General features: G+C 47.6%; 1 protein-coding gene across 1 annotated transcript in view; it reads left to right on the top strand.

Moving 5' to 3' along the window:
* The window catches only part of LOC125940881 (uncharacterized), a 98973-nt gene that overhangs the window by 54216 nt on the left and 31378 nt on the right, over window positions 1–13379 (top strand). Inside the window, exons 10-11 of the mRNA XM_049657531.1 lie at window positions 10208–10345; window positions 10794–10880. Coding sequence (XP_049513488.1) covers window positions 10208–10345; window positions 10794–10880 — 225 coding nt within the window. The remainder of the gene's footprint in view (window positions 1–10207; window positions 10346–10793; window positions 10881–13379) is intronic.

The following is a 13379-nucleotide window of genomic DNA, read 5'->3' as shown; positions in this document are numbered from 1 at the left end:
CCAACTGAGTGCTGTCGTATTCGGCATACACGGCACGTGTGCCGCAACTATGCAACAATGAGGACAGTACTTCTCGAGTTAGATAATTAATTAGAATTAGCTAATTCAATCTCAGTAACGAAAAGATTACTGGCAGCTATTCCACTGCACTGGAAACAATACGCACTATGTTTGCTTCGTGTAACGCCGTTCCTCTTTTTTAAATAGTCCTGCGTGATAGCTCACCGTGTATATATATGTTAATAAAGATGCTCGCTGGGCCCAAAGCAATGATTGCGAAAGAAAGACTCGCACGTCCCAATAAAAAACAAAGCCAAAATCTTTTCTAACATTGTGGCTCGTGGACCGTCCTTCCGCCAGTTGCGAAGTTGGTAAAATAGTTTTTGATTGCTCATCAGGGCAGGTCTCACCAATTCGCACACTCATGCCTCATAACGATTCTAATTCGCGGGTCGTCATATTGGCTTGGTGACACGATCAAGACATGCGGAAAAGCGGATTTGTGGAATTTTGCATGTCATTCTTTTTATTGATGTCAGTCGGATGGGTTCCAAGAACTATTCATCCCTCGTTTGAGATCGGTGCAAATGGTGATAACGCGGTGGGTTTGGGACGTAAATTGTGCTCAAATGACGCGGAAATACAAACGATGACTCCACTAGGTCAACACTGTGCGCTAGTGTGATTGTTTAGGCTGCACAAAGCACAATGTTATCATCACCATCAGCCAATTTTTATATCTTCTGCAGGACAAAGGCCTCTCCCTGCACTCTCCAGTTACCCCTGTCTTGCGTTACTTGACTCCAATTTCCACCTGCACATTTCGTCATTTCAGCACTCCACCTAGTTTTCTGCCATCCTCAACTACACTTCCCTTCTCTTGGTATCCATTCTGTAACTCTAATGGTCCACCGGTTATCCATCCTACGCGCTACATGGCCTGCCCAGCTCCACTTTTTCCACTTAATGTCAAGTAGAATATCGGCTATCCCCGTTTGTTCTCTGATCCACACCGCTCTCTTCCTGTCTCTTAACGTTAGGCCTCACATTTTTCGTTCCGTCGCTCTTTGTGCGGTCCTTAACTTGTTCTCGAGCTTCTTTGTTGACCTCCAAGTTTCTGCCCCATATGTTAGCACCGGTAGAATGCAATGATTGTACACTTTTCTTTTCACCGACAGTCAGCTCCCAGTCAGGAGCACAATGTACACTTCTGCAATGTCGTTTTACAAGCATGATAATGCACGCGTAGCTATCAAACACTAAGTAGGCATATAATTGTTGCACTGCTGTATGCTGTGTGTTGGGTGTGTTAGTATTAGAAAGTTCTTAACGTTCTGGCGCTAGTAGAAAGAGACAATAGGGACACGTGCTGTCATCAACGCATAGTGGTGCCTACGCCTACCGTTTGTCCTTCTCTGATGGTGCTAAAGTAATATCGAAGGCGTATGATGCCGTGCACCCTCTCTTGCACTTGATGCCCTTTTGTTAGATTTTCATACCAAACCTATTGATTTCTCCCCGCAACATCATATCACGTAACTTTATTTGCTTAAAGCCTTTGTGTGGGGTACCACAAGAAGGGCCAGTATATAACAAAAAAGATCTTATCATAGCTAAGTATCGACAAAAGCAGGGTTCGTACACAATATTTGGCTGGAAATTCAAGGACATTTCAAGGATTTCAAGGATGCAAAAAGGCAGAATTCAAGGAGTGTTAGCGTAATTTTATTTCCTCACATGACTTAGGAAAGGAGCCCTATTTTCGCATTAATTTCTCTTTCAAGAGCTGTTATCTCCGCTTCTTTTTCTTTGGCTGTTCGACGGAAACTTCGCCGCCTTTCGCCTTTCTGGTGGCTCTTCAAGGCAGATTCCCCCATCGTTGCAATGTCGACCGTCTTCTGACATTATGCGCACATTGCTCGATAAGGATCGCTTGGTTCCGGTCTCACCCAGTGACGATAGTTCGTATGTTGCAGCCACGCAGGCTGAAACTTGCACTTCCCGCCTGGCATCTTGTTAAAGTAAACACACAACGCAAACGCGAACTTCACTGAAATGGCGCGCACGAAGCCGACAAACGGCCCGACTATAGTACCTAAAAGACACCTACTAGTGTGCCGAGAGCGGGTGTCGCGGTAGCACCGAGTGTGATGCCTGCCGCCGCCGGCCGCTTGGTGCGCTGCACTTCGAGACTGTGCCGGACCATGCTGAGACATGGGCGGACTTCAGGCAAGACACGACGCGAGTCTCCCCATTTGCCCGGCGATCTGCCTCTTATGTTCTTGTCCCAATCCGCAATACGTTCGGGGTCTGCGGACGCGCTGGGTAATGAGATGAGCCGTTTCTTTCCGCGTCTCTGGGAAATCGCGGTTTCGCGACCTGTTCAAAGTTTCTTTAGACAGACGAGTGCACACATAGATGCAAAAAACCCACTCACAATAAGAAAAGACTGCAACGAAAGCGGCAGCAAGGCGAGAAATGAACTAGGCATTGCAATCGACGCGTAGCAATCAACGCATCGCAAACGAACGCGAGTCGAACACCGCAGGATTTAGCATGATGCCGACAGGCATCGCCGTCTGGTGGCCCGCGGCGGCAGGCATCACAGCCCGCGCCACCGTCCCGCGTTGGAGACTCTCGGTGGACGGCACACTAGAGTATATTCTAGGCACTATACGCAAGCCGAGCGAGCGATATGTCTCGCATTGGATTGGATTTCCAATGCATATTAGTTGCCAGACGACGTAGGGGCTGCGAGATTTAAAACCGGAACTTCCTGATGTTGCCCTTTAGTCAACACAGCTTGTTTTCATGGGCATCCGTAAGGGAAAGGACCTTAAATATCAGCATGACTTGCGGAGGTACATCGTTAATTTCCTCTAGCGGAACAAATCCCACGGGATTTTCAAGGATTACAAGGAGCCCACGGGTATTCAAGTACTTTCAAGGGCCCTTGAACTTATACTGTCAATATCAAGGATATTCAAGGATTTCAAGGGGCTGTGCGAACCCTGCAAAAGATTTATTGGATCTTGAAAAAAACTGATAAGCACGTGACGGCAGTGATTTGAGAAAAGGAGATTGCAGTCTTTAGATGCTCGACGGGAAAACGAGGCTGAGAATGTACTTGTGTGTGAGCGCAGTAGTGTTACGTGAAAGACATGACCAGTGGGTTGTGATCGGTGTGATGTGATGGACAATCTATGGTTGATGACTAAGCGTCCAATTGAAGAACCTGCGGAAGAGAGAAAGGGTGGCGATGCCGTGATGCCTGGATAGAGGGAATCAGGGAGATTATTTTTCCACTGTATGACACGGAGACACCGCAAGAGTAGGAGGAAAGAATATGCATTGCCGAGCACGATGTTCAAGCGTCTCAAGGTCTTTCGCAAAGTCAGCTTGATGCGGGTCCCAGATGGACGATGCATATTCAAGTTTTGTTCTTTCTAGTTATTCAGAGACTGAGTTTTATATGTTTTGGAGTGAAGCGTTTTGAAATCGCAATGTTTTGTTAGCTGAAGAAATCACATTAGTAGCGTGCGCGTTCAATATTTGGTCATTAGACACGGTGAGACCTACGATTTTACCAATTACACGGACACGTCACTAATATTAAAACCAAAGTAAACGGGCGATGACGACGGGTAAAGGCAACGAGTGTACAATTATTAAAGCGGCCCTGAACCACTTTTTGTCGAAGTGGAAGAAGGCATTTGAAGCGAAAATAACCTATTTCAGAAATACGTTGCCACATAAAGTTCAGCAGACGCAGAGTTATTGGCTATCTAACGCGGCCTCCGTGGTGCTTCCGTTCCTTCTTCATTGCCTTGCACTGAGAAGCTCCGCGGCGGAGTGAGGCGTGGCCCCAACGCTCCGCCTTCTAAATGCCACCGTGGCGCGCAGTTGCGATGCTTTTTGTATGTGAACTTACGCGCCATGACTTCCGATTTCGGTTCCTACGACGCGCTAAACGTCAGCCAAACGCGGTCGTCCTCAGCGAGCCGCAATGCGCTTAGCCAGTGGACTCGTGGCGGCACCCCGCGGCAGCCACCGTATCTACACTACGTAGCCGATCGCAGTTACCAATAGCAGCCGTGTATGGGCATCTGCTTTATTGCGGAATAAAGCGTCCACAAGACAGAGAGGAACATGGCTTCAGTTGAAAAGAGAGTGTTTGAGAGAAAGGTGACTTCGTGCTTCATTCGCGAGCTCCACACACCGCGTACGACAGCAAAACTTGGCTGAGATGTTCACAGCAGCGTATGCTACCCGCGCACTATGTTATTTCACCAAGCCAGAGGGGTGGTTCAGGGCCCCTTTAAGGTTGAGGGTCATTAGCTGAAGCTCACACAATTCTTCTACGTGGTTAAAGTCAAATTGACAGCGCTGCATATAACGTAGTCAGCAGCAAACATACAGATATGGCGGAAGACGTGCAAGAGTCAGTTGTGAATGTCAATTAAGAGTACAATTTAGTCGAGGATGGACTTCTGTGGCAAATCTGGTGTTACGGATGCAATATTGGAAGCGGGATTGTTGTCAGAGACATACTCCGAGCAGTTGAGAATTCATCGCCTTATGTTTGGTTATCAGGATGCACATTCACAAGAGAAAGTTTCGTCAAAAGTTGGTGACCACATATCTTGCCAAGTGCTTTCGTGTAATAAAAAAAATGGCGTCTGTTTCTATGCTAAGTTCGAAATTGGCCCGAATGTCCTGAAGAAAGAGCGCAAGCTGGTTCTCACAAGACAAGCCCCTGTGAAACCCGTGCTTAGAGGTTGAAAAAACGTGATCGCTTAGAAATATCATGCAACGAGAGTGCTGTTGCGAATTGGTGACGGTCCGGGTGTCCATCAAGGGTTGCATGTGTGGTGTCCACCCAGGTGCCGAGAGGAGGAGTTATCCAGGGAGATTAGAAAACTGTTTTATATACACTGTACATGGTATATTACAAGATGGGCTCCATGATATTGGAGCCGTCTACGTGCTAACATCTTTGCATGTGGTAGCGTTTACATCTCCGAGCGTTCTCCATGGTCGAGCGTGCTCTACATCGTCAAGCGTGCTCTACATGGTCAAGCCTCCAGCGTAACACTCAAGTCCCCTGTTTTATCCCTTTCGTTTCCCTCTTTCACTCGACGAGGGAATACACTGTAGTTCTTTTAGCCAATCAGCATCTTGGATCAGGTGGCCATATCCCGCACGTGATGTGTCGTCGTTTCCCGCCGGGCTCCGCCTCCAATCTTGTTAGGTCGCCCCCGAACACAGGCAGCGGTTGACACCTTGGGAACCGAACGTTGATGTCGTTCCCCCGGGATTGCCAGACGCGGGCCCCTTTCAAGATTCGCCTCTCCATAGTGGTCAGTTCGCGGAACGAGGTAGGGCGGTGGCTGTCTCGAAAGGCAGCAGTCGGCGTAGCGTCGTCGTGGTTCGGGCGGCGCTGGTAATTCACGGGACCGCACCAAGGGGCGACGCTGCCGTTTAGCCACGCATGAGGTAGCCCGGAGACCAACTGCTAATCCCTCAGTCCCAGGTGACAATTCTCGGCCGCGAGAAAGGGCGCCAGGTTGGCGCGTCTGAGTCGGCGCTGGCCTCCTTTGTCCCGAGGGACCGCCAGACACAACAGCACCCCCGCCGCCAGATGATGCATCGGGAGGTCGAGTTGTTTCATGCAGCTCGGCCGGTTTGATGCCTGCTTCGCTCAAAGCCATGGGGCCGCTGCTTCCAGGAATGATGATCTTCCCGCCAAAGGCCTCTTCATAGGTGGGCTCAGACTGGGCTGCAGAAATGACAAGCTCCAAGCAGCGACCTTTGTCAGCCACACACAATGCTGCAAGCGCCACTGCAAGCCACTCTCATCGCCAGACTTTACCAATTCCAAAAATCTGACTGCCCCCTATCTAAAGAAAACCCTGAAACACAAGGTGCTCGTTGATCCGGACAAGTACCAAAAAAACTTCCGATGATGTGTCTTCGGAAACAGACACCATCTGGGTTAATGTAATGAAGCTAAGTAATTATGAATTAGAGCTTCCACATATCAGGAAGGCGAAGGGAGAACTGGCCTTCACTAATTCATAGTCCGTAACACTTAGCACAAGAAAGCTACATAATCATTACATAATGCTAATATACTAGATAACAAATGGGCAAACCATCTACGACTTATTACAAACTCGTGCAAAAGCTCCGGTCATCAACTTGCGCAACCTGCGCGTGACCTTCTAAACTATTTGCAACCCTGACACTGTTTGCAATTCAATTCTTTATCTGTCGCCGCGTACACACTCCCCTTTAAATCGTGAGTCTAACCTGAGACGGAAAGTTTAACAACAAAAAACTGCGGCATTCTTTACGCCTGTCAAACATTCAACACCCATCTCCCACAAAATGAATACAAAAGAAGAAAATGCTACCCGTCTTCCTTGTTTACGTATTCTCGGGCCCCAATCGCACCCCTTTCTTTCAAACGAACTCGAGGGGGTCGCGCATTCCGGGGATTTCGCAAGGTGCTGTCGCGAAGAAGGCAAAATCCGCTGATTTGCCTGACACACCTTGTAGCTGCGACTTTAGGACAGCCGCTTCCAAGTGTTGGGAGGGGGATGCACTGACAGACCCGTGCGCGCACTGTCCTATTATCTGCTAGGCAGTCGCCTTTCATTTCCGCCGCGAGTGATCGGCCATTGTAACAGCCTACTGCAGGACGCTTCCCTTTGTCCCTCTGCTTACAATGCGCTGTACGCGAGGCGGTTAGGCGACAGTTACCATCCCTCTGTCTACAGTGCACTTTACGCGTTGCGGTCAGGCGACGGGCACTACGCCTGAGTCTTCGGGAAACTCTCCGTTTCGCGACGTGTGTCACGCCGATCCTTGACCCCAGCAAACGCCTAAGCTTGGGAGTTACCCTCCTTCGCTTTTTCACATTATCTGGCTGGATCATGATCTTAGCGCGTTTACTAATGTCGCCTTGGCGCTTCGCACGTTTGACTCTAGACGCACTGACCGCGTCCGCCTTTCTCGTCTTGCGCCTACGCGTTTTCCTTTTGGCATGCTTCCTAGAGTCAGCAGCATCGGCACACACACTTGAAATTTCGTTACCCTCTCGGGTTTCACAGTGCGACTGCCTTTCTACTAGAGCATAACTACATTTGATCTTTGAGCATCTTAGCTCGTCATCAAGTCTATCTTCAACGGGCCTAGCTCTACCACTGCCCTCGATTGCATGCAGAATTCCTCGCTGGCCTTCAAAGTCGGCCACGAGTTCTAGGGCGGGAAAACCAGCGCTCTCTTCGGTGACCGCATTCACCTCGCTTCCGGCTACTAACACGTCTAACTCATCACTGCTTACAGCTGCCTCTGGAATCGTTCCATGGTCCTGTGACCGCTGCTCAATAGGGAATGCGCCTATCAGTCTCTGAGTCTCCTCACGTGCTTTCGCCCTGAAAGCTCCCTTGCTGGTGGTGGATTTTCCCGGTTGCCTCAGCATTTGCTCCGACCTATTCGAGAAGCAATGCGTGACCTTGTCTGGCAGGCTGGCCGAAATTGCCGCCGCCGTACACACTTGGCCTAAAGGGCCTTCCGTTTCTGGTGCGGGAAAACCGCCGCTCTCTTCGCTTTGTGTGTTTGCCACTTGCATCACACCTTTTCCAGAGCTTTCTACCCTAGTCATCTCAGTGCTACTGTTTTCTTCAACAGGCTCGCCTTTTTCATTGTCTTTTGGGCCTTCGAAGTCGGCCTGCCATGCTACACCAAAGCGTCTGAACAAAGCCCTCTTAGCCCTGTCGTAGTCGCGCGCTTTCTCCTCGGACAAGCAATGCATGAAACACGCGCCGACGCTAAACGGGAGAAGTGCTCCTAATCGCTCGGCCCACGAGTCCCGGCTGACACCCTCTTTCTCACACACTCGTTCAAAACCGGCGAGGAAATTAACAATACCCTCGTCTGTCTCGAAAGTGTGGAGCTGGCGTCGCGCTGTCCGCCATCTGAGCATCTGATTTACCCGTTCGAGCTCTTTCATCCTAAGAGCGTGCCGTTGCGCTGCCTCTTGCTCGCGCCTCTCGCGAATTTCGGCATCGTGCTTGCGCCTTTCTGCTTCTTCACGCTCGCGCCTCTCACGCTTCTCTACAGCTTCAAGCTCGCGCCTCCTGCACTCCTCTGCCTTTTGCTTTCTTTCCTCTATTGTCTCCCAAGCCTCATCAGCTTCCTCGACCGTCACCTCTTCTACCTTCATGACGTCGAGAACCGCTTCTTTCCTTTTTGCGGAGTCGACCGAAATGCCTAACTCCTCGCAAATTAGAAGGAGGTCCTGCACTCTGAATTTCTCCATAGCGAACTCGTTTGCCTTCAAAATTCACCCTTCCTAAAATTCGCTATTTAAAGAAGGTGAATTTCCCAAAATGGTGCCCGCCAGAAAACACAAAGTTACTCTCCTAGCAACTACCTACTTGTACTAGAGAGTTCTGGCGACATGAAGCGCAAACTCAGGCACTAAGCCCGTCCTTATCGCTACCATCAGGAGATCGAAGAATTTCTCTCTTCGTTCCTTCCTTATGAAACAATTTTCCTGGCCTCTCCGGCCTTCTCCCAACTCACTTCCTGATGCTGTAAAAGCTCCAATTGTTGACTTTTGCCTACCGCAGGGCCAACCAAAATGCCCATCGGCTCACAAATTTTGAGGAGTTCCTGGATTTCAAACTTATCCGTATTTACAGTGCACCCTGTGTTTCTTCTCCACTAGTAATTCAGCCCACGAGACACTGTATTCTTGGTCTGTGAGACAAAATCACTAACAACACCAAACCACCATTACCGACTTAGTCACCTGCGCTAATGAGTCTGGCGAAAAGAGAAGCAAACACGTAGCACTCACCACACCGATGTAACCAACGCCGGCCGATCCCATAAGCTGCCAGCCACTGTTGCGAATTGGTGACGGTCCGGGTGTCCATCAAGGGTTGCATGTGTGGTGTCCACCCAGGTGCCGAGAGGAGGAGTTATCCAGGGAGATTAGAAAACTGTTTTATATACACTGTACATGGTATATTACAAGATGGGCTCCATGATATTGGAGCCGTCTACGTGCTAACATCTTTGCATGTGGTAGCGTTTACATCTCCGAGCGTTCTCCATGGTCGAGCGTGCTCTACATCGTCAAGCGTGCTCTACATGGTCAAGCCTCCAGCGTAACACTCAAGTCCCCTGTTTTATCCCTTTCGTTTCCCTCTTTCACTCGACGAGGGAATACACTGTAGTTCTTTTAGCCAATCAGCATCTTGGATCAGGTGGCCATATCCCGCACGTGATGTGTCGTCGTTTCCCGCCGGGCTCCGCCTCCAATCTTGTTAGGTCGCCCCCGAACACAGGCAGCGGTTGACACCTTGGGAACCGAACGTTGATGTCGTTCCCCCGGGATTGCCAGACGCGGGCCCCTTTCAAGATTCGCCTCTCCATAGTGGTCAGTTCGCGGAACCAGGTAGGGCGGTGGCTGTCTCGAAAGGCAGCAGTCGGCGTAGCGTCGTCGTGGTTCGGGCGGCGCTGGTAATTCACGGGACCGCACCAAGGGGCGACGCTGCCGTTTAGCCACGCATGAGGTAGCCCGGAGACCAACTGCTAATCCCTCAGTTCCAGGTGACAATTCTCGGCCGCGAGAAAGGGCGCCAGGTTGGCGCGTCTGAGTCGGCGCTGGCCTCCTTTGTCCCGAGGGACCGCCAGACACAACAGTGCATATCATGCTCCTAGACTTTGCAGAGACAGCTGGCCAATGAGATGTGGCGGAAATTCATAGGACAGTTTTTATTTCTGGTTTGTATATTGGAGTGACATCCCTCATCTTCCATTCCTTTGGCAAGGTACCTATGGAAATGCTGTGTAAATTTGACTTGTGTGTTTCTGCATTAGAATCATTCAGAAAAAATGCCCACTACATCTGGTTTTCTTGCGTGGAATGCGATAAGCGTTGTTATGCCTTGTACGGTTCGAATAGCAAGAAATATTCCACAATTCTTGAAGACAGAACTCTAAAATCAAGTACAATTGAATTGAAAAGACTTGGATTTGTATTCAAAATTTCGAGTATTCGCGCACCCTTAGCTGCCCTTACACACACTTGAGAACCTTAGCCTATTTGTACACCACCAAGCTATCACGTCGGTGATTCCTACCAAATATTTCTGCAACTTTAGCTATAACATCTTTTTCTATTTTTTAGGATCTTGCCATTCTGCTGAATAAGAAACTCCCACAACCCATTTCAATCGGCACAACAGTGGCAGTGGCAGAATTGCAGTTTGTTTCAGGTCAAAGTGGTGCATGCAAAAGCGTGACGAAGGTGACAGAAGAATTGCAGGTAGGAAAAAAACAATTGCCTACATTTTTTTTCTAAAGCCTCGCTATGTACTACTTCCCGGTATACTCACGACATCTGTTTTAGCATAACAGGCGATAAAAGAACGTTTGGAAGTCCCTCAGTCTTCCTTTAGTGACTGGTCTGACATGAAAACGTTTTCAGATTACCAATGAGACGCCATTTGTTCTCAGTGCTCTTGCGTTGTGTTTTTAATTTAACTTGCTTGCACATCTGCAACTGAGACGTAGTACGTGATGTTAATGTATGATTGTTGCTTGTAAAAAAATGTTAATGTATGACTGACTCTTCTCGAATAGAAGTATTTGCTAGAGCCAGTGCCATATGCGTGCCTTCTTTCCTGCCTGCTTATGATCGTGAAGGGGACTTTCCGTAAACTCAATCGAATGAGGCCATTCGACTTGAATGTTTTATCTGCTCTTTTCTGCAGGGTTGTAATGGGAAATCTACGCAGAAAAAATTCTTGTGTGGCCCCAAAATATATTATGCCGAGACGGACTCAACAATGAAGGCAATGGTAAGAAACTAAATATGAGTTTTCCCATACAATTTGCGAATTGATGCAGTATATTTAATGTTCTTTGGGTTCGGATAAAATCCAGTTTTACCGATTTTTACACCCCGAACATGTTTCAGGAGAATCGGGTTAAACCGGATTTCTCCCCGAAGTTCTGAAACTACATACCAACCTTTTTTTTACGCTGCACGGAGTTTGCGATGCACACACGCTACCTACCCTTCCTCAGGACAAAGAAGTTAGACCTTGTTGGCTTAAGTGAACTCCAATGACGTGTAGTTCATTTCACAAGCTGCGTGCAGCACTATGGATGCTACACACCTCAACACCGCCCAACGAGCGTGCCTAACTATGAATTAGTAACTCAGCGGGACATTCTATGGATGCCGGCTGAAAACAAGTGTAATGTAATGTATGACTTAGTACATTCGCAAATTTAACCCGAAAGAATCCGAATTTCGGTATGGTTCCAGAAAAAAATCCCAATTTCTCCCTGATTATCAGCTTGAAAAATAGCACCCGATTTCTCCCCTCTCCCGAATTAAAAAAACTGTAAACCCCAAAAACGAGCAACCCTAAGTATATTCGGACGCCGTAACCATTACCGCGCAGCTACTACCTCAGGTATTCTAATGCGGTCGCACATATCCAAACAAGACAGGCGCTCCCAGAAGGTTGGACACCTTAAATAGTCAAGAAAGGTGGAACAAGAACAGTCGTCTGAAACCAATGTTTAAACAAGGGGTGCCGTCGTCGAAACTGTGGCTCCAGAGAAGTGTCGTATTCCATCACTATTGATTATGTTCATGGACTGTGTTGTTATGCAGAAAATAATGGGCTTTCACATGATCGCTTGAGATTACTGGATGAACATGTTATGCGACTTGCATTTTTTATTTAAACCATAAATCCCGAAGGTCATTCTTCTTCAAGGAAAATTAAAACATATTCACCTTCCTTTCTGGTTTTGGAGAGTACAATAGTACAAAAACAGTGAAAGGTTGGTAGAATCAAAAATGAATTTCTGTAGTAATTGATTAGTAATTGCACTGCTGAGCTATCCGGAACTAATCCTGGTTGCAGTATATAAAGAAACACTAACTGATGGACTTCGAGTTAATTTTCCCACGAATAAATCAGAACTTTGAGATATCAAACGCAGCCTATCCAATATAGTTTTAGCGGCAAGTGTGTTACATACGTTCCACGATGGCGAATGTTTTTTTTTATGGACTACTAGGACTACCTAGGACTACTAATTACTCATGATCTTCGTTGAAATGATCACGTGACCTATATAATTAGGAGAGCCATGCAACGCTTAGGATATTTACGCAGATCTTTAGGTAAATCAACGACAGAAATAAAACTCGCGGCCTACAAAACTTATGTAAGACTGATCCTCGAATACGCCGCAGTAATTTGGGATCCCCATACAAATACTAACATATGAAAGCTCGAGAAAGTACAGAGGAAACCGGTCAGATTTATTTATAACTCTTATAGTTGGAGAACATCCCCTACAGCCCTTTTACAGACAGCCAACTTGGAGAGTTCGGAGACAAGGCGGTATCGTCATAGACTAAAGCTTTCTATTTAGTGTATCATGACAAATTAGGAATAGATAAGAATTTATACTTTCAACCAGTACAGCGACGGCAAACTCGATCCTTCCACTCCAGGGAAGTCAGTGAATACTTGACCAAAACGACTGCTTTTAGAAACTCGTTCTTCCCGCGTACAATCCGTAACTGGAACGACCTGCCCGCTGAGGTGGTCGAAAGCCCCACTATTACGTCTTTCATGTGCGCGCTTGAACGTTTGCGATAAGTACTTGCCTTCTAGTATTTATCATTCGTATTTGCCATGCGTTTTCATTCATGTTAGTTCGTTCGTTCTTTTTTTGAAGAGCTGCGATATCGAATACGCACTTTGTTATGCGCAGTGCCGAGTGCTGTCACGCGTCCGCAACGTTAGAATTATGTTGGTACGGAAATTTTGTATCGTTGTATTTCATTTATTCTTGTATTGTTTCTTGTTTTACATAAAGGAGCTGCGATATCGTATACTCACTTTGTTATGCGCAGTGCCAAGTGCTGTTACGCGCAAAGTTAGGATGCTGTTGATACGGAATTGTATCCTTGTATTGTTTCACCTATTCTTGTATTGCTTCATACCCACTCCTGCCCAAGGCCTCACACTCAGGCCGGCTGTATGTACCAATTAAATAAGTAAATAAATAAATAAACACAACAAATAAAATGAAGCTTCGCCACAATACAAACATGCGCTGACATTATTCATCATGTCAACACAGAAATCCAGCAGAACCCAACGCGCGATGAACGTTGACGTCAATGCGATTATCACTGAAGCCGTGTAGTGACACACCGTATTAATTGCAACGCCGAAACGTCTATGAAGCCAGGCTCGTCTGACTTCTCTACAGCACGCGCTCCCTCATCTAGAAACGCCACCGTAAAGTGCGCGCGTTGCTCG

The sequence above is a fragment of the Dermacentor silvarum genome, chromosome 10 (genome assembly GCF_013339745.2).
Source record: "Dermacentor silvarum isolate Dsil-2018 chromosome 10, BIME_Dsil_1.4, whole genome shotgun sequence".
Lineage (NCBI taxonomy): Eukaryota > Metazoa > Arthropoda > Arachnida > Ixodida > Ixodidae > Dermacentor > Dermacentor silvarum.
This window is presented reverse-complemented; position numbering and strand designations above follow the sequence as displayed.